Source organism: Nymphalis io, chromosome 1 (genome assembly GCF_905147045.1).
Source record: "Nymphalis io chromosome 1, ilAglIoxx1.1, whole genome shotgun sequence".
Classification (NCBI taxonomy): domain Eukaryota; kingdom Metazoa; phylum Arthropoda; class Insecta; order Lepidoptera; family Nymphalidae; genus Nymphalis; species Nymphalis io.
The window spans coordinates 4,572,585-4,595,122 of record NC_065888.1 but is presented as its reverse complement, the minus strand read 5'-3'; the positions used below and the strand labels follow the sequence as shown (position 1 = coordinate 4,595,122).

Below are 22,538 nucleotides of genomic sequence, written 5' to 3'. Positions count from 1 at the left end.
AGGCCTATTTCCTTCGAACAATAATGTACAAGATACACAATCCCAAAGAAAGGTTCTCGTAAAACTGTCTCCAATTGTGTCCTAGTCAAAATAAAAATACAGTTATGTAAATTCAACATAAAATGCATTATTTTAGGTTGTTTTCACAAAACTATGTACAAAACAGCCTGTTAATGTCCTGTCATGTCATGGATGTTTTTGGTGATATACCTGGGCTGCCTGGTGTTTTTATCGCAATAATATTTAACGCAGCACTTAGGTACTTATATTATTTTATATTTATCTATTTTTTGTAAGTAGTGTTTAGGCAAAATGGTTCAAAAATTTTATATAAAGCTTATTTGCAGGCAAGCACCTAAATAGGTGCTTTACAAATGAATAAATAATAATAATTTTGTATCTATAATAAAATCAAAAATAAGTGGTTAAACACTGTGTTCCAAATCCTTCATCAATATAGATGTGGTGTAGCAATAGCACATAAAAAATCTAATACAAATTTCGGGCCGTTTTTGAAGCGCTTACCGGTGATCTAGTACATTATTGATCGAAGAGTGCTGAAATAAAAAAAAATACCGTTTCCTTATCTCTATATTATCTTATATAATATATAATTATAAAAAAATAAAAACGTTGGCATAAACTCATATTTATATATACATTTTCATTCGAATCAAGCAATTTTTAAGACAAACCTACAGATAACATCAACAAACGTGTTAAATGTAAGTAAATGTAAACAAGAGTATTTTTTAAATTATTGTGTATATTTTATATCATCTTTTAATATTGAAACTCCTTGAAAACTGATACCGCAATCGAATATAATTTCGAATAATGGCCGGCTTGTAGAGGTAGCCTGAGTATTCGAATGACGTATTATTAAATTCAATATCTATAGTCTGTGGTAGAATGACACTGACTATTTCAATTTCTGAACTAAAATTGTGACAGGCCAGTTCTGCCTGCCGACTGACAATGACAAACAAATCTGACAGTATTGCATCATAATATTTTGTTTTTCTCCAATGTTCGACAAATGATGAATCATTTCATTTTCTCACCTATATATAAACGGTGCTTAGCGGAACGCTACGCAATAAAAATATTTACATCGTCGCACTAGGAGTGTTGACTGTTGAACGAATAGCTGTATTTTACTTAATCAAGTTTAACTATCAAGCAAAACTTCTCTCAGGTAATAATTTTTACTTTATATAATTATTGTAAATTGTAAACGTGTAAAAAAATATTTTTATTAGGAATCTATATGTATTACTAAACACATCTAATTTAACGTAAATTGAAATAAAATATTTTTGCGCAAAAGACAACTTATAAAACCGTGTGCACTTTTAGAAAACAAAATGGCCACCACGAGATATAAATGTCTATAAACTTTATACTAAATATCAACAAACAAAATCGTTTACAGAAATGGAGGACCAAGTACCATTTAAAGTGTACACATTTTGGAATGAAAATGATAAGCCAGAAGTAAGGAGATTTGGAATAGAAAAGAGTGTTGTGACCAGTTATCACTACTTGAATGCTAAACTTCAAGATGTCTTCCCTGGACTAAAAAATAAACATTATATGGTGTCATGGAAAGGTGATGGTTGCTTCTAAAAATTAAAAACCATTTTTATAATTTCAATTATATGTTAATATTATTTATGATAAATTTTAGATGAAGATGGAGATGATGTAGTAATATCGTCTGATGATGAAATCATGATTGCCTTGTCAGCCATGGAGGATCTGGATCTAGTTAAGTTGTATGTCAGTTGTAAAGACAAGGTGACTAAGGATAATGATGAGTGTGACATTGTTGTTACTGCTGTTGCTGACAATAATGCTGGTAAATTCCAATAAAAAAATTATTAACTTTGTCATAAATATAATATGCAATCATGTTTATTACTCAAGTCATTTGTGTAACCAAAAATGAAGTCATTATAAACATATTAGATTAATTATATTTTAGTAATAAAAGTTTATTTCCAGATTTCAGTACTTTGCAACATTATGGTGTAATTTGTGATGGTTGCGAGTCTTCAGTAACTGGTTTCCGCTACAAGTGCACTTACTGTGATGATTATGATCTGTGCTCCAAATGTGAAGCAGCTGGCTTGCATCCTGAACATTGTATGATGCGAGTACCCATGCCCAACATGCCCGTATGTATATTTATGTCAATATATATTCATGAGTCAACCTGTTTTATATCATATCATATTTATAATTTTTATTTAGGTACTTAAAATAAAAATAAAATGTATGAGACATTTATGTTTTACATCAACTTGTAATTATTCTCTTATTGCTTAATAAAAATATTTAAATATTAATACATTACTTCATTGTAAATATTTTTGTATAATTGTTGTATTGGAGAGTTATACTGTACTGTTCTTGTAGGTTTTGTGTGTACTGTATTGTTCATAAATCTTCTACTTGTTTATAGCGCACTGTCATCAGAACAGCAATAAAAAGGTCACGAAATTTCTTGAAAAATGTTACTTTTCATCTCGAAGAGGAAAATATCAAAAAGCAGTGCCGTGAAAAGAGCAATGAAAGGAAACGTCGCGGCGAACATGGGCATGGTCACCATGGACATGGCCGTCGCCACAGTGGCGATCGTGAGCAACATCACTCTCGTCGTCCACGTACCAGTTGGCTAGAAACCTTTGCTAGCTATATGAATGAATTTGCAAACCTTGCTGGAGATGTGAACATTGATATTGATAAAAAACCATCACAGGATAAAACAAAAGAAAATACTTCTCAAGCTCCTAAAGATGAGGCATCAACTTCAACAGAAAGACAGCAACCTCAATGTCCATTTTCAGTGGAAAATTTGGATGTTGAGAACATTCAGAAGCTTTTGAATTTGTATTTAAGTGGTTTAAACCCGTCTAAACCTTCTTCAAACAATGCTGAAAATCCTCAAAGCCAGCCACAAGGAACCTCCGTCAATAATAATGATGCAGAGATGGGTCAAGGTGATCGTAAATCGCCAGAAATTGACAAGGAAAGTCTAAGGTCTGATGTATCTTCGACTACTACCATTGATTCTAAAAGAGAGGAAACTCCAGAAACAGAAAAAGGAGACAAGATTGATGACTGGACTGTTATTAATAATGAAAAAGGTAATTTTTGTCCCCATTAAAAGCAAAAATTTTCATTCTTTCCTTTTATTCTCCATAGTCAGACAAAGTTTAAAATATTTTATAGATATGTATTATAACAATGAATCATAATATTAGTCTTCAATATGATCGAGATGAACTCAAATTAATTGTTGAATATATTGTTTAGATCTAATGGATACAAATGTCAAGAGTGGCACTTCTTCTCAGCCACCAATTGGCTTCAACCTTCCAGAAGAATTTCAAGAACGCGTGAAAATATCTGATGGACAAAACCTATATCCCCCACTCAATTTAGCAACTGCTGGTAAATATTACATTTATTTCTAAACAATCATCTCAATAGTAACATTTCTTTTTATCATCACTCTATCCATAATAATGGGCTGTTCCTAATTCAAAAAATAAATTGTTTGCTTATTGATGAAGTAGAATTGTTTATGAGGTGTAATTTTATGAGCTTCATGTCTGCTGTTGTTGCTGTCTGCTAATTACATAATAAGGATTGTTTTAGAACTTGATTGATGAATATATGTTTAATTTGTTAATTGGAGAGGTCATTTAAATATCATTGCTTATGTGATCATTTCATTTCCCATTATCATTGATCAAATGTTTAATATTTAGCATTGAATCCTAAAGAACTAGAAGCTCCAGCTGACCCTCCCCAGTCAGTTTCGAGTCAGGCTCAAAGTTCAGCTGACAAAAAGCCACCGTCCGCTCCAGTTGCAGACAAGAAAGAAACTCAACCTAAAGAGCAACATCACCCATGTAATATACCTGTATATTATAATAATATTAAGATATAACAAAATTTATACTAAGATATTTTTTTCTTTACTATCTAGCAATTAATACAATTTTAAATTTAATAATATATATTATTTGTATTTATGCAATTTTGAATAAATATCAACAAAGCATTGATTCATAAGCTTATCATATAAAAAGCATGCTTCATGTTGATAAGTTTATTAGTCATAGTGATAGGTTATCATTCTAATCAATTTTAAAGTACCAATGTACACATTGTTTACAATACAAAACTTATTAAAATATTTGTGTAATATTATTTATTGATATACAATTATGAATGTGTAATATTTTTTAATTATAAATGTACATTATAGTTAATTCTCATTTTCAGTGCTTCATATTAATGCAGCTATTGAGCAGATGATGGCAATGGGTTTCACCAATGATGGTGGGTGGCTGACTCAACTCCTCGAGAGTAAGGATGGCAATATTGCCGCTGTGCTTGATCTCCTTACTCCGGTTAATACTAGAAAGTAAACATACATAAAGTTTCACCTCAAAAAGTTATATATAAAAATATAACTACTTGATATTAGTTCTTGCCGTTTCATTACGTTATATTTAATAGTATATAGGCTTTAAGAAAAAGTACTTATACTTGATATTTGTGGTGTAGGGATCACTATAGATGACACGTTGAAAACATCAAATGTTTACTTTAAATGTTTATTTCTTAATTTGCTTATTATTATTTGTGCTAATAGCTGTAGAGTGTTGGATGATTATTGATTTCAATCTTTTTTAATACATGAGATTGTATATACAGGGACAAACAATTTACTGAAAGGGTTTGTTAAAAATACTGCAGATTATAATTACTTAGGATTCTCACAAAGTTTCCTTTGTACATATCATAATAATTTCTGTTTAGTTTGCAAAATCATAAAACATTCCATTTACTTTTTAGAAGTGGTTCTAGTTACACTATTCATTGAATTTTTGTTTCAATAGTTATGGTGACGTTTTCATAACTTTATTATTATTCTTTAATAGAATAACGAAAAATAGCCAGTATATAGGCCCTGTAATTATTAGGGCATGATTCGAATTTGGTAACTATGTCTTTCTATTGTGATAATTTAATTGTGATAAGTAACATTGGCATTGCATTGAATTAGCCATATGTAATCTCTTAAATAAAGGTGTAATGGTTCAATTATTGGTTTTATTTAATTAAACTCATTTATTCATAGATTTTATTTCAGGAATCCATAAGAATTTTTCTTGCGACACCCACTTTCTTGTCTTTCGCGCAAAAGGGCATTGCCCAAAGCTTCATCTAAGCATTTAGCTGCAATGCTAAAACAAAACGTAATATATGTAAAAATTATTTATAAAAAATGTATAACTTAAGATCATGATATAATTTATTATCGGATATTTAAAATTAATATATAATAATTTATGACATGTATTTGTATTAACTATTTATTGTACATGTACAGGTATCTCACACAAAACATGTAATTTATCTAACAGTTACAATTGGTTAATTTATACAAAATACAGAACATTACTAAAAAAATATTTTAATAACAATTAAAAAGTTGCATATGTTAAAAGTACTTGGATACAACTTCAAAGAAAAATTTGAAGTATGTACTATAGGCATGTATTAAATAAATGTGACAAACTTATATACTTACATTCCCTGGGTAACAGCTGTTTTAAAAGTCTCAGAGGTAACACTTCCTGGACCATTCATTCCAATTGTGCTGCATTTACACTCAAGATTAGGTGAATCCGATTCTTGGCTATAGTACTTTGGGTTGCCAGTAATGCCGATTATCAAAGATGTAACACTACAGCTTTCCTCTTCAGCTGATGGATCTACCACACATTTATTTCCGATTTTACAAAGCGTCACCTTGAAAGCATAAAAATATAACTAATAAGATTTTTAATAATGAAGTGTAAAATCAGAGAATTCTCTGTATATATGTTTATATATATTGTTATATATTATATATATATTGTTTTATATATATTAGATATATTGTTTTAATTTAATTATACAAATGGATGAATATGAAACAATAATTTTATATTTATATAATTTTAGGCATCTTGCGGGCCGGCAAGGCGAAGGCGGCTAGTGCAGAACGTTTTTCCCGTCTGTACTGGCCGTCGTCGTGGCGTTTGGACTCTACTACCACTTACCATCATAGAGTAGAGTGGAGTAGAGTCATTTGCCCTCCCGGCGAATATAAAAAAAAAATAAGATAATTAAGGTTGTTACATTAGTAAAAGTGTTAGTAAAAGTAGTTAACCTTTTATGTAAATATGCAATGTGTGTAATTAGCTTACCAAAAGTGGTGCATTGCCGACTTCTAACAATTTAGAATCATATGGGTCATCTGAGAGTTGAAAGTCAACACTGCCTCCATCCATGAGAGCTGCTTTCACAAATGGTATTCTTGTGTTAAACAATGCTGCTTTAACGGCAAGTGATACTGCATCACACAGATTGCCTCCACATTCTAAAATCTTATGAAAATATTATATTGTAAGATTTATTTATGTTATAATTGTAAGAAAAAGATAAATTAAAATTAAATACCAAGATATCAACATAAAGTTTCCAGCACTGTTTTCCTTCTAAAATACACAACTGTTTTAAGTCAAATGCTTGAGAAGAGTGGTAAGCACGTTGCATCAAATTAGATATCATATTGGCAAGTTGTTCTCCACCTCGACCTTCAAACTCTGGAGTTGCATTTGCTGAACTGAAAGCAAGTGTTTATTGATAATAAGATTACTAACGGATCCACGGTTGCGGCCCAAAGACTTTTTACTGAAGAATTTTACACTTAATGCAGAAGAATTATATTTCATAGTATAGGTAGGCGGATAAGCCTATGGGCCCCTGATGGTAAGTGGTTACCAATGCCCATGGACATTGGCATTGTAAGAAATGTTAACCATCGCTTACATCGCCAATGCGCCACCAACCTTGGGAACTAGGATGTTATGTCCTTTGTGCTTGTAATTACACTAGCTCACTCACCCTACAAACCGGAACACAACAATACCAAGTACTGCTGTTTTGCAGTAGAATATCTGATGAGTGGATGGTACCTACCCAGACGAGCTTGCACAAAGCCCTACCACCAGTAAAATATAATATTAATTTAAAAATTCAAAAGTAATATCAGCTTTTCCTGAATCTCCTAATTTTATAGGCTAATTTGTACTATTGTGATAATTTAAAACCAAAAAATTATACAAAATGGTTCAGCTGTTCGCTTACTAAAGAATAGCGTTGCATTTATATTTTTATTTACTTGGTGTTGCAGTGCGCTTTCTCACTACATGAAGAAGAATTTGGCATTCCTGAGAGTTCTTCTTAAAAAAAAACAACATTCATTGGGTTGAGATGGAGTACTTTATCCTAATCACCAAGTCACTAAGACCAATTAATTTAATCAATAAAAAAAACCATTTCATTTATAAAAAGTATAAGCATTGAAAAGTGAAACAAATATATATATATATATATTTTAAAACATCTAGCAAATAACAATGGAGTACATAAAAAATGTGATACTAGTTAATAGTAACATATTATATACCTTGGTCAATTGTTAATCATTTGACGGTAGGGCATTGTGTAAGGCCACCTGGGTATAGTACCAACCTACTATAATTCCTACCACCAAACATCAGTACTTATTATTGTTGTATTCTATTTTGAAGGGTGAGTGATCCAGTGTAGTTATAGACATAAGCAACATACTATCTTAGTTTTCAAGTAGTACAAACTACTTTTGTATGTCAATGCCACCAACCCTTATTTGTTTGAAATAAAAAAAAATAAACAAATGTTGTTAGTCATTAATGAATGGATGAAGGTGCTATTAAATAGAACTGTGTATTTGTAAAATGTAATTATTATCTAAGTAAAGTGATAAATGGAATTGAATTCCAAACAGGAATTTTTTGTCCATTATAAGCATAGGTACAGTAAAAAGACCAAAGTTATAAATTATATCATTGATCAAATTTTAAGTCATTGTTAATAAAAATAAAATGAGATTAACCTCTAAATTCTATACATAATTTTTTTTATTATAATTTGCGAAACATGTTCAGTATGACAATAAAAAAGTAAACATAGTGAAATGTCAAAAAATGTTTCACATCTTCCAGACCGATTTCAGCCACGGTGGCCAATCTCAAGAGAGGTTAGCCAACTGCACAGGAGACATTATAGTGCACTAGTGTGTGTCCAAACACAGATGCACTCTCTCTTCCCTCACTCTCATAATACAATTGGACGGCAATCCAACAAGACCAGAAAGAGTTCAGGCGCAGGACTAACGACTTTATGTGCTTTCCGAGGCAAGGGAGTGTATACACTTCCAACCTCCGGGATGTTACTGACAATTTTCTGACAGAAAAACCCAACAACTTTTTTTATTGTCCCAACTTGGGAATTGAACCCAGGACCTCCGGGTCTGCAGCCTTACATCAAGCCACTAGACCAACGAGGCAGTAATGCACTAAGTAAAATATAAAGGTAAACTTAGAAAAACTTCACACATTAATATATAGATTATTACAGTATACTAGAATTTATAGATTCAATTTTATTTTAAAGTTAGTTTATTTTACTCTATGTGGAGTAACATTATCTATAAAATTATAAGATACAATTTTATCATTATAAAACTTACCAATCAACAAAAAATTCAATTTTTCCCAATCCTGGATTGTCAGGTTTAGGTTCATCTATCTCTGTCTTCACACCTACGAGGATGTCTGTGTTAGCAAGTCGGAGTCTCGCTGATCCACTAGCATGGCTTACCACATCAGTTTCAAGTTCCATATGTCTATAATCAATATTTGATCTGCCATCTGAACGGTAGTCATCCTTTAATTAATAAAACACTATTTTATTCGAAGTCTGGGAGACGATTTCATTTAAATTGTCGTTCAGTATATATTTACCTGAACACCATGTAATATATACAATTTTTCTGTCGGACTTAGTAGAAGTCCCGCCATTTTTTAATAAGCTTGAGCTATTAGAATATTTAATAACAAAGTACAGCACGTGCACGGTATATTTGTTTACACTATTACAGCAAAACGTAGTGGTGATATAGTATAGTAGTGATCAATATTTATGACATTTCACGTGTCAAAAGTCAATTGTTATTATTTTTAAGACTGATATGATATTCTATATAGTTTCCGTTTAGAAATCATACATTAAGTCATATCATTCTACTATATACTAATTACATAGTTTTTGTTTTATTCTCAATCACGTTACAGCCGATATCAGTTGTTGATAGGAAAACTCACATCTTTTTTAAATATATATTGGTGCGTCTTAAGTGTAAAACGGATTCGTATGCTGTGCACCGGCATACCGATGCCGTCACAGCATACGCCATGATGTTAACTTATGGCGTCATACCGTCTCTGCTTCTTTGCGTGTGAATAAATATATATTATTATAATAATAAGACAACAGCTTAACTTTGATTAATTGTGAAGAGCCCGCCCTCTTGAGCCCGGCATGCTCTGGGGCACTTACTTGATTCATTCACTCACTTTACTTTTTTAATTATTTTCGTTATATTGTTATTGTGATTGGTGATTACATATTTTAATCATAATCGTTAATCACAATGTTATAACATTTTGTTCTAGTCTGGCTGTCATTATTCGTACAAATAAGTATTTAAGAAAATAATCAGATATAAGTTCATCAGATATTCCGGTTTGAAGGATGAGTGAGCCAGTGGAACTAAAGGCACAAGGCACATAACATCTTCGTTCCAAGGCATTGGCGATTTTCTTACATCACTATTACTTACATCACTAATGTCTTTGGGTGGTGATGACCAATTAACATCAGTTGGCTCATTTGCCCGTCCTCCTTGCGTCCGCACGGATACTTAGTTCCATATCCTACTTTTTATTTAACATTTTACAGCTGGATATTTGGATCGGAGAAGAACTTGGCTAAATAACTTATTTAAGTTTCAAATCATAGGACCTATGGGGGAAACATAAGGAGGCGAGATCTATAGAATTGTTTGATAATGGACGTTCTTCAGCGGTCAAGATGCAGATCATATGAGGGGAGTATCCTTATAAATCCAAGTTATTTTTACCTATTTACCCTATAGCTTAAATTGCTAAAAAATTTATTAAACACTAGGCTTAATAATTATAATAATAAATAATACTTATTTATAGTTTAATATTAATAAATAGGTTATTGCAGACAAAAATATTTTAGCTTTTAGGTTGCTGACGATGACCGCAGCGCACTGAACCTCACGTCCAGGTTATGACAAAGTGTTGTCGCTAACTTCTAGCCTACCATTTTGTAAATACGTAGACATGTTTGTTATACAAGTAATGGTGTTTGAAAGTTCAGTAATTTTTGATTTGCTTTATTGGAACAAAGTACTATCCGGACACTTGACGAATGATATTAAGCCCGAAATAAGTATAACACTTTTGATATCACGACACTCTTTCTATGGGATTGTGCTAATCGGAAACATATGTATATGTCGTACTTAAGTTCCCACAAACCAATAATTACTATAATTTAATGTAACTGTATACTTACTTTATATTTATCTTGTAGCTTTTAATGGAAATTCGAAAAAAAACAACTTTTCTTGAAATTTTGTCAATCAGATCAGTGAAATTACACTGATAAAGTTATGGTACTGATATGTATAGTCCATTTGAAATCGAAAATAAGAATGTTTGCCTTGAAATTTAAATATGGATTAGTCAGTTCCCGATTCGGTCCTGGTGGTTATTGGAGGGGTACTCGCAACATCCTCTTTTAAATTGCGAGTTATCGTAATTGTTTCATTGTAACAGATTGAACCTATACCTCTACTTTATGTGCGTACTTCTATATCTGCTAACGTGCCATTTGCGCGTAGGAACCCTAATGTTAGAATCTATGACACCTTAATATTTTTAAAAATGAGTGGATCCGAAAATATGGTCTCAAACGCGATGTATCAGATGCAAAGATTTACTTGGGTTGATTATGTTGTATTTGTGTTCATGTTAGCGATAAGTGCGTTCGTTGGCGTTTATTGGGGATTCTTTAAAAAACAAACGACACAGAATGATTACCTTCTTGGAGGTAGGAACATGAAGGTGATTCCAGTTTCCATGTCGTTGGTAGCAAGGTAAGTTCATAAGATATTAAACGAATATGGTAATAAATTTAAAAAATACTTATGTAACTTTTTATTTGCAAATGCTTCTTTTAGTAAAATGCATTCAAATTTGAAAATGTAATAAAGTAAAGAAGACTAAATCAATCATTATATCTTATTTTAATGAATTGACGTTTATTTACCATCATGTTTTTTTAGACAAAATATACGGTGTTTGCCGTGAGGTTTTTTTTTATAGAGTAGGTAGGCAGACAAGCATATGGGCCACCTAATGGTAAGTGGTTACCAACTCCTATAGACATTGGCATTGTAATAAATGTTAACCATCGCTTACGTCGCCAATGCACCATCAACCTTGGGAACTAAGATGTTATGTCCCTCGTGCCTGTATTTACACTGGCTCACTCCCCCTTCAAACCGGAATACAACAATACCAAGTACTTCTGTTTTGCGGTAGAATATCTGATGAGTGGGTGATACCTACCCAGACGAGCTTGCACAAAGTCCTACCACTAGTTAAAACTGATAGAGGCAGTTACTGTCTTTATAAGAACCACTATGTTGCCACACCACTAGCTGGCGCTGCAGTATTGCTAGAATTTACATATATTTAAACTAATTAATTAATAAAATAATTATATTTCAGTTTCGTCTCAGGTATTACGTTGCTTGGATCACCAACCGAAGTGTATATGTATGGGACCCAATATGCCTACATCATGGGTGGGATATTACTTATGTCACTCATTATGACCCAGGTTTATTTACCAGTATTTCATGACCTCAAAATCACGTCTAATTATGAGGTAAAAAACTAATATTGAATTCTTATCAATCATTTTTTTTTAATTTTTCCTTATCCAAATTTACGTATACAGTTATCTTGTTGTATTTCATTAAATATTTTGAACGTTTACAAACATCATTTTTCTGTATAATAATTGCATGAAATTTTAGACACAACTATAATAAGGAAACTGACAAGCATTTCGGTATGTGATATACTTAAAATATTTGTTAAAAATATATAGTATTTAATAAATTTGGTCCTACACACATACAGTTTTGAGTTACAATACTTTATATATAAGGAGTCATTTATCGTTTTTTCATCTAGGGCTGTTTTATTTGTAAGGCAGGAATTCTTGGGAAATAGAAATAAAGTGGTACTGAAAATTTTTAAAGATTTTATTTGCTTCCATTTATTTATTATGTCTATATATGAATACGAAAAAAAATATGCTAAAGTTTTAATGTGTTAATATTGATTTTGAGCCTTTGCTTATACATATGTAGAGAATGAGCCTTAAATTACTTATATTTAACTACCTGCCCATTCCTATATCTTAAGGGTGAAATATTAATTTTAATAATCTTATTTTCTTTGTTAAATAACAGAAATGGATTATTTATCACTAGAACTGACTTGATTGGGTTTAACATAAGGCTTATCTAACTTACTTTTTACAGTACTTATCAATGAGGTACGACAATAAAGTTCGATTGTTTGGATCAATCCTGTTCACTTTCACATTGGTAAGATAAATAAAATTACTTTTATACTTTCCAACTCTTATTCTACTTCTTACTAATTTCTAACTCCTATTGTTAACACTTATATAAATATTTTTGGTAACATTAATATTTTTACCTGATTATTCCGGTTGAATTAAATAAAGGAACAACCTGAAAAATTGTCCCACTGCTAGGCTAAGGCCTCCTTTTGGGGAAAATATTTGGAGTTTATTCCACCATGCTAATCTAATTTTAGTTATTGAATATACATGTTGTAGATTTTTATCCGCTAATGTTTCCTCATTATGTTTTCCTCCATAATTAGCCATATCATAATTATAAGCAGATACAAAAGAAGCAAACGACCATTTTATTAGCGCTTGTCCATGTTTGGTCGATGCAATCGTCAGTTGAGCATCACGTGTGTTTCCACCGGACCGGAATTAAAGAAAGAAAATATAAGCATTTCTATTAATGCTTGTATCAGTTAACGTTAAAACGTTAGTAAAGCATTGTACCAAACATAGTGCCTGCTTATTACGATATCATGACGCTTTGTAATATTTTCCAGATAGGTTGGCTTCCGATTGTCATTTACGTGCCGGCATTAGCTTTTAATCAAGGTGATTATAATAAATATAAAATTCAATGTTGAACTGCAAGCTATGACGTTCCAATTTCAAAAAATAATTGTTTCAGTTACTGGTGTCGACATTCACGTGATCACGCCAATAGTTTGTTTAGTTTGCATTTTTTACACAAGTGCAGTAAGTATCGTGATACCACGTGGTACCACTTTGGCACCTGAAATGGCTTTTTATTTCTGTATCACAATCATAATATATACATCGTTTTAGGGTGGACTGCAAGCTGTTGTATGGACAGATGTTATTCAAATTACATCTATGGTGGGAGCTATGGCTTTAGTAGCTATTAAAGGAACTATAGATGTTGGTGGTATAGAAACAGTATGGCGGAGAAATATGGAAAGTGGACGGATTGAAGCGCCTAAGTAGATTATTTATTATAAATGAGTAGAAATTTATTTTATATTAATGAAAACATTATTTTTATTTCAACTTGAGGTCCGCTTGAAATAGTTCTTCATTTATACAGCTGGGATCCTCGTCCTACCGCTCGTCACACCATCTGGAATTTGATCTTTGGTGGTCTGATATATTGGCTTCAAGCAAATTCTGTAAATCAAACAATGGTACAGCGTTACTTGGCCCTGCCAACCTTGCGAGGCGCCAAATGGTAATGATAGCAAATACATATATTTTATTCATATATTGACTATACAAAGAAACTGCCAGTAAAATAAGGCCTGAATTGCTTAAGCTCCTCTCAAGCCTTAATAGCTTAACGTTGCATGTTGTGTCAAATGGTAGCAAGGTCAACCTGATGCCTATTTTATATTTACGCCATATCGCGGCTATATCATCACGGCTATATCACTACTTACTAATCATTAAGATCACATAAATTCAAGATGAAATTGCTTCCCGCTTAAATTGAGATGTGTCCTACTAACTTGCGCAATTCTCTATTAGATAATGGTGTAGCTAATATTATGTTTACAGGGCAGTTGTTTTGTTCTGCATTGGTATATCAATACTGTACTGTTTCTGCTTGTATTGTGGGTTGCTGATATATGCTCGGTTTTATGATTGTGATCCTCTACAAACAAAGGTATGTTTATGACATTAAGTTAATTTAATTGTTTAATCATTAAAATATCTTCTAATATTTACTACTAACAAAATCTGCGGTGGAATTTAGTTTGTGCCCAAAATTCTGAAGTGGCAGTCATTTTTATTTTAACGTATTTAATGTCTATTTGAATTCATTATTAATCCATTCATTCAATCAACGCTAGTCTAAAATAAAAATAAAATGGTTGTTTTGACTTTGTTATCTTAAAAATAGAGAGATATAGGTAGAGATACAGGTTATTTTTTAAAATGGTAACAGCTTGTGAATGTCCCACAGCTGGGCCTTAGCCCAGAAAGGAGAGGAGGCCTTAGCCTCCTCTCCCTTTTTGAGTAAAATGTTTGGAGCTTATCCCACCACGCTGCTCTAATGCGGTTTGGTGGAATACACATGTTGTAGAATTTCAGTGAAATTTGACACATGCAGGTTTCCTCACGATGTTTTCCATCACCGTAAATCACGAGATGCATTAAAATCACAAATTAAGTACATGAAAATTCAATGGTGCTTGTTTGGGTTTGAACCCACGATCATCGGTTAAGATTCACGTGTTCTTACCACTGGGCCGTCTCAGCTGTGTGTTGTTATATTGATTGTTGTTAAATTATATATTTTTTCAGTTAGCGAAGGCAAAAGATCAATTGCTGCCGTTACTAGTCATGGATGTTCTTGGTGATATACCTGGGCTGCCTGGTGTTTTTATCGCGGGAATATTTAGCGCAGCACTTAGGTTATATTGTTATTTTATATTTATCTATTTTTTGTAAGTAGTGTTTAGGCAAAATGGTTCAAAAATTTTATATAAAGCTTATTTGCAGGCAAGCACCTAAATAGGTGCTTTACAAATGAATAAATAATAATAATTTAGTATCTATAATAAAATCACAAATAAGTGGTTAAACACTGTGTTCCAAATCCTTCATCAATATAGATGTGCTGTAGCAATAGCACATAAAAATCTAATACACTTTTTTGTGTATCGTTATTTTTAATTTCACATTAAGGAGTTCAATTTTTTTAGCTCTTTATCAACAAGTTTGAATTCAATGTCAGCGGTGGTGTTGGAAGATTTTTACAAACCATTTTACAAGACGCAACTTTCTGAAAGGCAAACCAACTGGCTTTTAAAAGGTGTCGTTATAATGCTGGGAATACTTTGCTTAGGTAAATATTGCGAGTTATTATATACTTTACTTTACTAGATAACTCACAAAAACAAAAATCTACTGGCAAACTTCCATGCACGTGAGAGTTTTTAAAACCGATAGATTTTTTTTTTTTTTTTATATCGCCGGGAGGGCAAATGACTCCACTCCACCTGATGGTAAGCGGTAGTAGAGTCCAAACGCGACGACGGCCAGTACAGACGGGAAAAACGTTCTGCACTAGCCGCCTTCGCCTTGCCGGCCCGCAAGATGCCTCTTCACGCCTCGTTTGAAGGAACCCGGGTTGTAAGAGGAGGGGAATACGTGAGCTGGTAAGGAATTCCATTTTTTGGAAGTGCGACAAAGAAAGGAGTTGCCAAATTTCTTTGTTCGCGATGGAATTGATGTCACAGTTAGGCGGTGACATCGAGAACCAGCTCGCGTGGACTTAAGAAGGAAGGGGGAAGCAGGAATTAGAGAGAATAATTCCTCAGAGCACTCGCCGTGATACAGTCGATAGAAAGCGCTCAGTGCTGCTATCTCACGACGCAATTGTAAAGGTTCAAGGGTGTTTGTGACCTTTACGTCGCCAATAATGCGTACGGCACGTCGCTGCAACCGGTCCAAGGCCTCAAGTAGGTACTTAGCGGAGCCATCCCAAAGGTGCGAGCAATATTCCACGCAAGACCGTACCTGTGTTTTGTACAGCAGGCACAGTTGTTGTGGCGTGAAAAAGCGCCGCACCTTGTTCAGAACTCCGAGTTTCCGTGAAGCTGTTTTTATAACAGCCTCGATGTAATCCCTTGGACTAAGGTCGCAGCGAACGTCAATCCCCAGCATGGCGATTTTGCTTTGCATCACCAGCGGAGTACCACAGAGGGAGGGAAGAGGGGAAAATGTTGACTTTTTCGCCGTGTGAGCGCATACCTGTGTTTTCTTGGCATTAAACTCAACAAGATTATCAGAGCCCCATTTGGCGATGAGATCTAACGTCCTATCGAGTTCAATGACAAGATTCTCCCGCCTCTCCTCAGTTTCCGCCCGCCCAGCCACTGCGCGTCCGTGGTATCCACCATGCACTGTACTATCATCTGCATAGCAATGTATGTTCCCAAGGGAGAGCATATCATTGATATGCAAAAGAAAGAGTGTGGGAGATAGCACAGATCCCTGGGGGACCCCAGCATTCACTACATAGAATTGTGAAGCGCAACCATCTACTAAAACACGAAGGCTACGCTTGTGTAGGAAGCTGGCAATCCAGGTGCATAGCTGAACAGGCAGACCATATGCCGGTAGCTTGGAGAGAAGACCTCTGTGCCAGACCCTGTCGAAAGCCTTGGAGATATCGAGGCTGACAGCCAACGATTCTCCATGCTTGTCGATAGCTTCACCCCAGAGGTGTGTTACGTACGCTAGAAGATCACCTGTGGACCGTTTTGGTCGAAACCCGTATTGACGATCATTAATTAGACAGTGATCTTCTAGGTAATGGATCAGTTGGTTGTTTAAAATCCGTTCCATCACCTTACAAAGTACTGAGGTGATAGCTATTGGCCGATAATTTGCCGGGTCAGACCGATCCCCTTTTTTGGGAACCGCTTGCACATTAGCTCTTCTCCAAGCCTCCGGCACACTTCCCGAAGAGAGAGAAAGTTGGAACAGGCGCGTTAACACAGGAGACAGCTCCGCTGCGCACTTCTTCAGCACTATGGCTGGTATTCCATCGGGACCGCTAGCTTTCCGTACGTCAAGTGATTGCAGCTCCGCACGAACATCACGTTGCCTGATTTTAATGTCAGGCATCGTATGGCCACATGCAGGTATTGTAGGTGGCAGTGCACTACAATCATCGATGACGGAATTGTCGGCAAAGAGTTTAGCCAGGAGATCAGCTTGCTCTTGCGGACTGTGAGCTAGCGATCCGTCCGGATTTCTGAGCGGTGGCAGCGAAGGTTGGCAGAAATTGTTTTGCACAGACTTGGTCAGACGCCAGAAGCTACGGGAGCCCCTAGGATGCGAAACAAGGTCATGACCAATCTGTACAATGCGCTGTGCATCCGCTCTCGTGTATGCCTTTCTACAGGACTTGGAATTTTTATTATAGTTTGCTTTCAGTGAGTCAATGTTAGATGCCCCGCTAATGCAGCCGTTGATCCACTTGCGATATGCCGCCTGCTTAGCTGATACAGCATCGGCACATTCACGAGTGAACCAACGGTTACGCGTACTCCTACTGACGAGATCTGAGCTAGGAATGTAGTATTCCATTCCCAGCATGATCTCGCCAGCAACAGCAGCGGCACTAGCTGTCGGGTCATTCCCACTGAAGCAACGTTCCTTCCAAGGGACCGACGCATAGTAATCGCGCATACCGTCCCAATCCGCCGACTTATAGTGCCAAACGCGACGTTTGCATACCGCTAGAGGCGGCAGCTTGGCCTGTGGCACTCTGGTAGAAATAAGGCTGTGATCCGAAGAGCCAAGAGGAGCCTGAACCACGACCTGATATTCCACCGGGTGAGAAGTCAGCAGAAGGTCCAGTAGAGAAGGTGCTTGCCCATCAATGTCTGGGATCCTGGTGGGCTGATCAACCAGTTGGGTCAAGTCATGTGTGAGAGCAAAAGCATGAGCAGTCCTTCCAGCATGGTCAGTTTTGAGGGATTTCAACCAGGATTCGTGGTGAGCATTAAAGTCCCCCAAAAACACCAATTCCGCGTTAGGAAATTGCTCTTGCGCAGCATCTGCCACCCGACTAAGATGGTCAAATAGTCGGCTTGTCTCCAAGTCACCATTGTGGGATCTGTAGAGGCACACGTAGACTCGGCTCTGACGAACCAGGTCCACACGTACCACCAACATGGAGAAGGAGGGGTCCTCCAAGCAGCGCAGTCGGTGACAGCAAACATCCGTCCTGACGAACAAGCATACTCCGGCTTTCGCTTTGAAGGATTCTTCAAGCGTGTAGCCGGGATAATTAAGGTAGCTGGTATCGGCAGGACGGAGTATTTGTGTCTCCGTGAGAAACAACATTGCTGGCCGTGCTGTCTCGAGATGGTGGTGGACAGCGTTGAGGTTAGTGTGGAGTCCTCGGATGTTAGAGAACTCGACCTCAAACAGCGAGGGTATGGTGGGGGTGAGCACCGCTGTACGACCGTTATTTCTTTTTTGTTGCGCCATTTGGGAGAAATTAAATGGAAAAGAGACGTGAAGCGAGCGATGTATTGCCACGATAGGGATGGGCAAAGTGTGGAGGCGTGTTTCCCCAAGTGGTTGCCAAAAGGAAAAATACACTGACCCGCCGGACGGAAGGGCCCCCGAACCCCCCCGGAAGTGGCCGCCGGGACCCCACCTACCGGTCACCAACCGGCACGACGGTCCACCCCGAGATTATGCGTGGCCTGGTGGGGCAGCCTCACGAGCTGGTTAGGCACGCTCGGGCCCCTGTACTATGCCACGGGCGGCCAGCGGAACAGCCGTTTCTTCGGGTCTCCCTGACCGGCAGGTCAATACAGTTTCCCCCGGCATTGGTTCAACAGCCGTCTCCAACCGGACCAACACCCATCGCGGCAATACTCGCTCGGGCTCTGGCTGTACGCTGGCTGACCTCGAAACGCGGCTGCAAGCCACTTCACGAGTTTTTCACCATGCGTACGGTGGTAACAAGCCAAGCGGATGTTAGCATCCTACCACCAGATGAGCAGATGGTCGCTCAGATATCCCTTAGTCGCCTCTTACGACACCCATGGGAAAGAGAGGGGCAGTGAAATGTATTCTTTCTCCGTCACTGCACGGATAAAATAGATAGAAACCGATGAAGTTTGGTATATTGCGAGCTTTAGCCCCAAGAGAGGTCATATCTACCTTTTTCTCGTAATACGCGAGTGAAAACTAGTATAAAATATATCCTTATAATTTATATATAACTAACAGCTGAAATTTATGTGCTTTAGAAGCAATTTTATGAATTGTAAGCATAGCTAATTTTATATTTACGTTTGTTTAAAAATAAATCTAGTGATTTGAGGCGCATCAACTTATTTTTTTTTCAAAAATTGCATGTAATATAATATCACTTCCATAATAATAGAGCAAATTTGTCGAAGTCTTTTATTCTTCTTATAATTACGAGAATAATATAATATGTTACAGATTGTTAATAGACTTTTATAAGAAATTCTTTATTTATAGGATATTGACTACATTTACTACATACATGATATTTTTTATATGATCTTTAGCTTTAGAGAAAGATAGAAATCATAGGAGAGACTAAAATAGTCTTATAAAATTACCGAATTTTTTAGGTATCTCTATGTAGCGAATGAATAACAATTCATGAATAATAATTAAAATAAAAATCTAAATATTTTCTATTCAAGCAGACTGAGTAGCACTTTTGAATCGTCATTTCACAATAAATCGATCGGCGATATTATGAAACCAAAATAGTTATATTACTAATGAATACTTTAAGGCTTAGTAAAGAAATATATATTTTTTTAACACAATTTAAGTATTTACAAGTTTTTTTTAATGTTTACAGGATTGGTATTCATTGTCGAAAAGATGGGAACAATCTTGCAGCTCACGATGACGCTGGAAGCTATGACAATGGGACCGCAGCTCGGTGTTTTTTCAATGGGAATTTTAATGCCATGGGTGGATGCTTTGGTAATATTAATATTAATAGCAAAATGTATTCATTTAATAAAAAAATACTTTGTATAATAGTTACGTGAATGTATGTGATGAAGGATAAAGGTATACTGAAGGTAAATGTATCTGTTTTGCCTAATGCGGAAGTAATCGAGAAATTTAAGGAAATTGAAATATTTTTTAATGTTATTGCTATCTACTTGCGTACAATATCTTGTTTTTTATCGTTATTATTATTTGTCTAAGGGAGCATTAGTGGGCGGCATTACCGGACTTGCTGTGATGGCGTGGTGGTGTTTGTCAGCACAACTGGCAATTGCCAATGGCCTAATCTATCACCCTCACAAACCTCTCACAACAGAAGGATGCCAGTATAATTATACTCTTGTCGAAACAGTGACTCACCACGGGTATGTATTGTTTGATCTCATTTTTTTATAGTATACGTAAGCGGACGAGCAAATATGGCACCTGTTGGTAAGTTGTCACCAAAACCCAAAGACATTGGCGTTATAAGAAATGTTAACCATCGCTTAAATCGCCAATGCACCACCAACCTTGGGAATTAAGGTGTATATCCCTTGTGCTTGTAATAACACTGGCTCACTCGCCGTTCAAACTGGAACGCAACAGTAAAAAGTTCTGTTGTTTTGCGGTTGAATATTTGATAAGTGGTTGATACCTACCCAGATAGGCTTGCACAAAGCCCTACCACCAGTAAATTAATTTAATATACATTTATTATCATTGTCTTTAAATTTATCGTTCCTCATATATTTTTTATTATTAACATCAGGCACGTAAAATGCGAGTTGTTCAAGGTTAAATAATCACGTCTTCTGTGAATCGTATTGGTACCATAAGAAATATCCATTCTTACGACGTCAATGCTCCCTTATTCTTGAATCACAGTGTTATAATACCTGTTGGCTACATGCGTAGCCTTTGTTTCCAATTGGAAAATGCTAATAATGGGAGTTGGGTTTGCTTACATGTTGGCCAAATTTACAATAAAAACTAGAAGTATTTCAGGACGTCATGTGAGCTCTGGGTGCCTTGCACAAAATATAACCAGATAAGTTAGCTAAAAAAATATACCCTTTCGGAAACACACAAATGTTATATGTGCATATTTTTTAATTATTAAAAGCACTTAATGATTCTTTAATATATTCATGGTTTTGTCCTTATCGAAACAATGATTTACAAGTAAGTTGCGTTTATAAAGATTTCATGAAAAATATTTTTCAGTCCAGAAGTGAGTCCCATATTACACGTGTCCTACATGTGGTATACCCTCGTCGGTGCTGTGATGACAATCATCGTCGGTGTGACCGTGTCTCAGATAAACAGATGGCGAGGTCAAGCCTATGTTCCTCCTGCACCGAAACTTCTCGCACCAATAATACGGAGGATTTACCGGGATCCACCGCATCCAACTGACGAGCCTTTTATTAGCGCTTATGGCTGTAATAAGGTAGGTTGGTTTTTGTTCATTTAAATTTTATTTTGTGTTTGTGTGGATGTTTAGAAGTTTTTTTGGAGCTCTGCTGTACGTGCATTGCTGACGTAACATTAGCACCATCTCTTGCCAAAGAAAAGTAAGACAAGCAGCGGAAACTGATAAATCTAACAAGCAGTACTTACATTTGTCTCATTTCTGTAAATATATTATTTGAGTTTGACTTCTATAAGTAAATCTATGTCGCATTTTATTAAACATTAAATTAAGCCTTTAAATTGGTTAATAAATTTGTTGTTAGTAATGAAATAAGCATAGCAAATGACAACACGTGGCACTTAACCGAAGAACTATAGTTTAAATCCGGGCAAGTACTATTGACTGTTCGTGTGCTAATTTATATTTACAATTCATGTAGTTTTTTAACCTTCTCCTCAAAAGGGAGAGGAGGCCTTAGCCCACCAGTGGGACATTAACAGGCTGTTACTGAAGTTTTTTGAGGTAAAGGAAAATTGTTGAGACACCCGCGTTTTACTTTACTCAAATAGATTATGTACTTAAAAATATGCTTAGAAAACAATTTTAATTTCAGAATGAAGTTAAATCGACGAATATAAATATGAAACCTATTACGGAGTGCGAAGAGAGGAGCTGAGGGCAATGAACATTGTAAAACTGACAATATTTAATAAATAATTCGTAATACTTTTGCCTTTTATTTTTCATCGCACGTCGTGGTAACTAAACACAACTGTATTATTTTATACATATTAAACAATCAATGCCTTATTTAACTTAATTTCATAACATGTTTATTTATTAACATATATATTATAGGCCAATTACATACAACTCTTCTCTCCAGGTTAAATAAAGGTGCCAGACTTTCATACTTCTAACTGAAAAA

At 35.4% G+C, this 22,538-nt stretch overlaps 3 protein-coding genes across 7 annotated transcripts; 2 read left to right on the top strand and 1 right to left on the bottom strand.

Annotated features, from left to right (window-relative positions):
• The first annotated feature begins 1,015 nt into the window (after positions 1–1,015).
• Positions 1,016–5,124, top strand: LOC126768455 (sequestosome-1-like). Of its 4 annotated transcripts, none has more exons than XM_050486580.1 (8): positions 1,017–1,198; positions 1,360–1,612; positions 1,691–1,861; positions 2,008–2,180; positions 2,468–3,152; positions 3,322–3,459; positions 3,780–3,923; positions 4,300–5,124. In XM_050486580.1, exons 2-8 carry the CDS (start codon positions 1,438–1,440, stop codon positions 4,443–4,445), a joined length of 1,632 nt encoding a protein of 543 aa, XP_050342537.1. In that variant the 5' UTR covers positions 1,017–1,198; positions 1,360–1,437; the 3' UTR covers positions 4,446–5,124. The 4 variants fall into 4 exon arrangements, with proteins under 4 accessions (XP_050342555.1, XP_050342537.1, XP_050342546.1 ...); XM_050486589.1 differs by having other exon boundaries at positions 1,018–1,198; positions 1,436–1,612; positions 3,795–3,923; XM_050486571.1 differs by having other exon boundaries at positions 1,018–1,198; positions 1,436–1,612.
• Positions 5,125–5,146: 22 nt separating this feature from the next.
• On the bottom strand, positions 5,147–9,095 carry LOC126768475 (exosome complex component RRP42). Its single transcript, XM_050486612.1, has 6 exons — positions 8,919–9,095; positions 8,645–8,841; positions 6,529–6,694; positions 6,276–6,455; positions 5,615–5,835; positions 5,147–5,267 (listed from the first exon to the last, which is right to left on the bottom strand). Exons 1-6 carry the CDS (start codon positions 8,973–8,975, stop codon positions 5,165–5,167), a joined length of 924 nt encoding a protein of 307 aa, XP_050342569.1. The 5' UTR covers positions 8,976–9,095; the 3' UTR covers positions 5,147–5,164.
• Positions 9,096–10,860: 1,765 nt separating this feature from the next.
• LOC126768114 (sodium-coupled monocarboxylate transporter 1-like) lies at positions 10,861–22,336 on the top strand. 2 transcript variants are annotated; one of them, XM_050486023.1, is made up of 14 exons: positions 10,861–11,146; positions 11,784–11,943; positions 12,608–12,673; positions 13,224–13,275; positions 13,352–13,419; positions 13,510–13,664; positions 13,769–13,909; positions 14,236–14,344; positions 14,986–15,095; positions 15,387–15,529; positions 20,057–20,184; positions 20,416–20,579; positions 21,426–21,646; positions 22,224–22,336. In XM_050486023.1, the coding sequence occupies exons 1-13, from the start codon at positions 10,935–10,937 to the stop codon at positions 21,610–21,612; spliced, it is 1,695 nt and encodes a 564-aa protein (XP_050341980.1). In that variant the 5' UTR covers positions 10,861–10,934; the 3' UTR covers positions 21,613–21,646; positions 22,224–22,336. The 2 variants fall into 2 exon arrangements, with proteins under 2 accessions (XP_050341980.1, XP_050341969.1); XM_050486012.1 differs by having other exon boundaries at positions 21,421–21,646.
• The last annotated feature ends 202 nt before the right edge of the window (positions 22,337–22,538 follow it).

Bases quoted from the DNA above. Each gene is read 5' to 3' on its own strand.
- LOC126768455 (XM_050486580.1), top strand. From the start codon at position 1,438: ATGGAGGACCAAGTACCATTTAAAGTGTACACATTTTGGAATGAAAAT. The intron at 1,613-1,690 runs GTGATGGTTGCT...GATAAATTTTAG, and splicing joins TTATATGGTGTCATGGAAAG to ATGAAGATGGAGATGATGTA. The intron at 1,862-2,007 runs GTAAATTCCAAT...GTTTATTTCCAG, and splicing joins TGTTGCTGACAATAATGCTG to ATTTCAGTACTTTGCAACAT.
- LOC126768475 (XM_050486612.1), bottom strand. From the start codon at position 8,975: ATGGCGGGACTTCTACTAAGTCCGACAGAAAAATTGTATATATTACAT. The intron at 8,842-8,918 runs GTAAATATATAC...TATTAATTAAAG, and splicing joins ATATATTACATGGTGTTCAG to GATGACTACCGTTCAGATGG. The intron at 5,836-6,275 runs GTAAGCTAATTA...TATGCTTTCAAG, and splicing joins TCGGCAATGCACCACTTTTG to GTGACGCTTTGTAAAATCGG.
- LOC126768114 (XM_050486012.1), top strand. From the start codon at position 10,935: ATGAGTGGATCCGAAAATATGGTCTCAAACGCGATGTATCAGATGCAA. The intron at 20,580-21,420 runs GTATGTATTGTT...AATATTTTTCAG, and splicing joins GAAACAGTGACTCACCACGG to TCCAGAAGTGAGTCCCATAT. The intron at 21,647-22,223 runs GTAGGTTGGTTT...TTTTAATTTCAG, and splicing joins GCGCTTATGGCTGTAATAAG to AATGAAGTTAAATCGACGAA.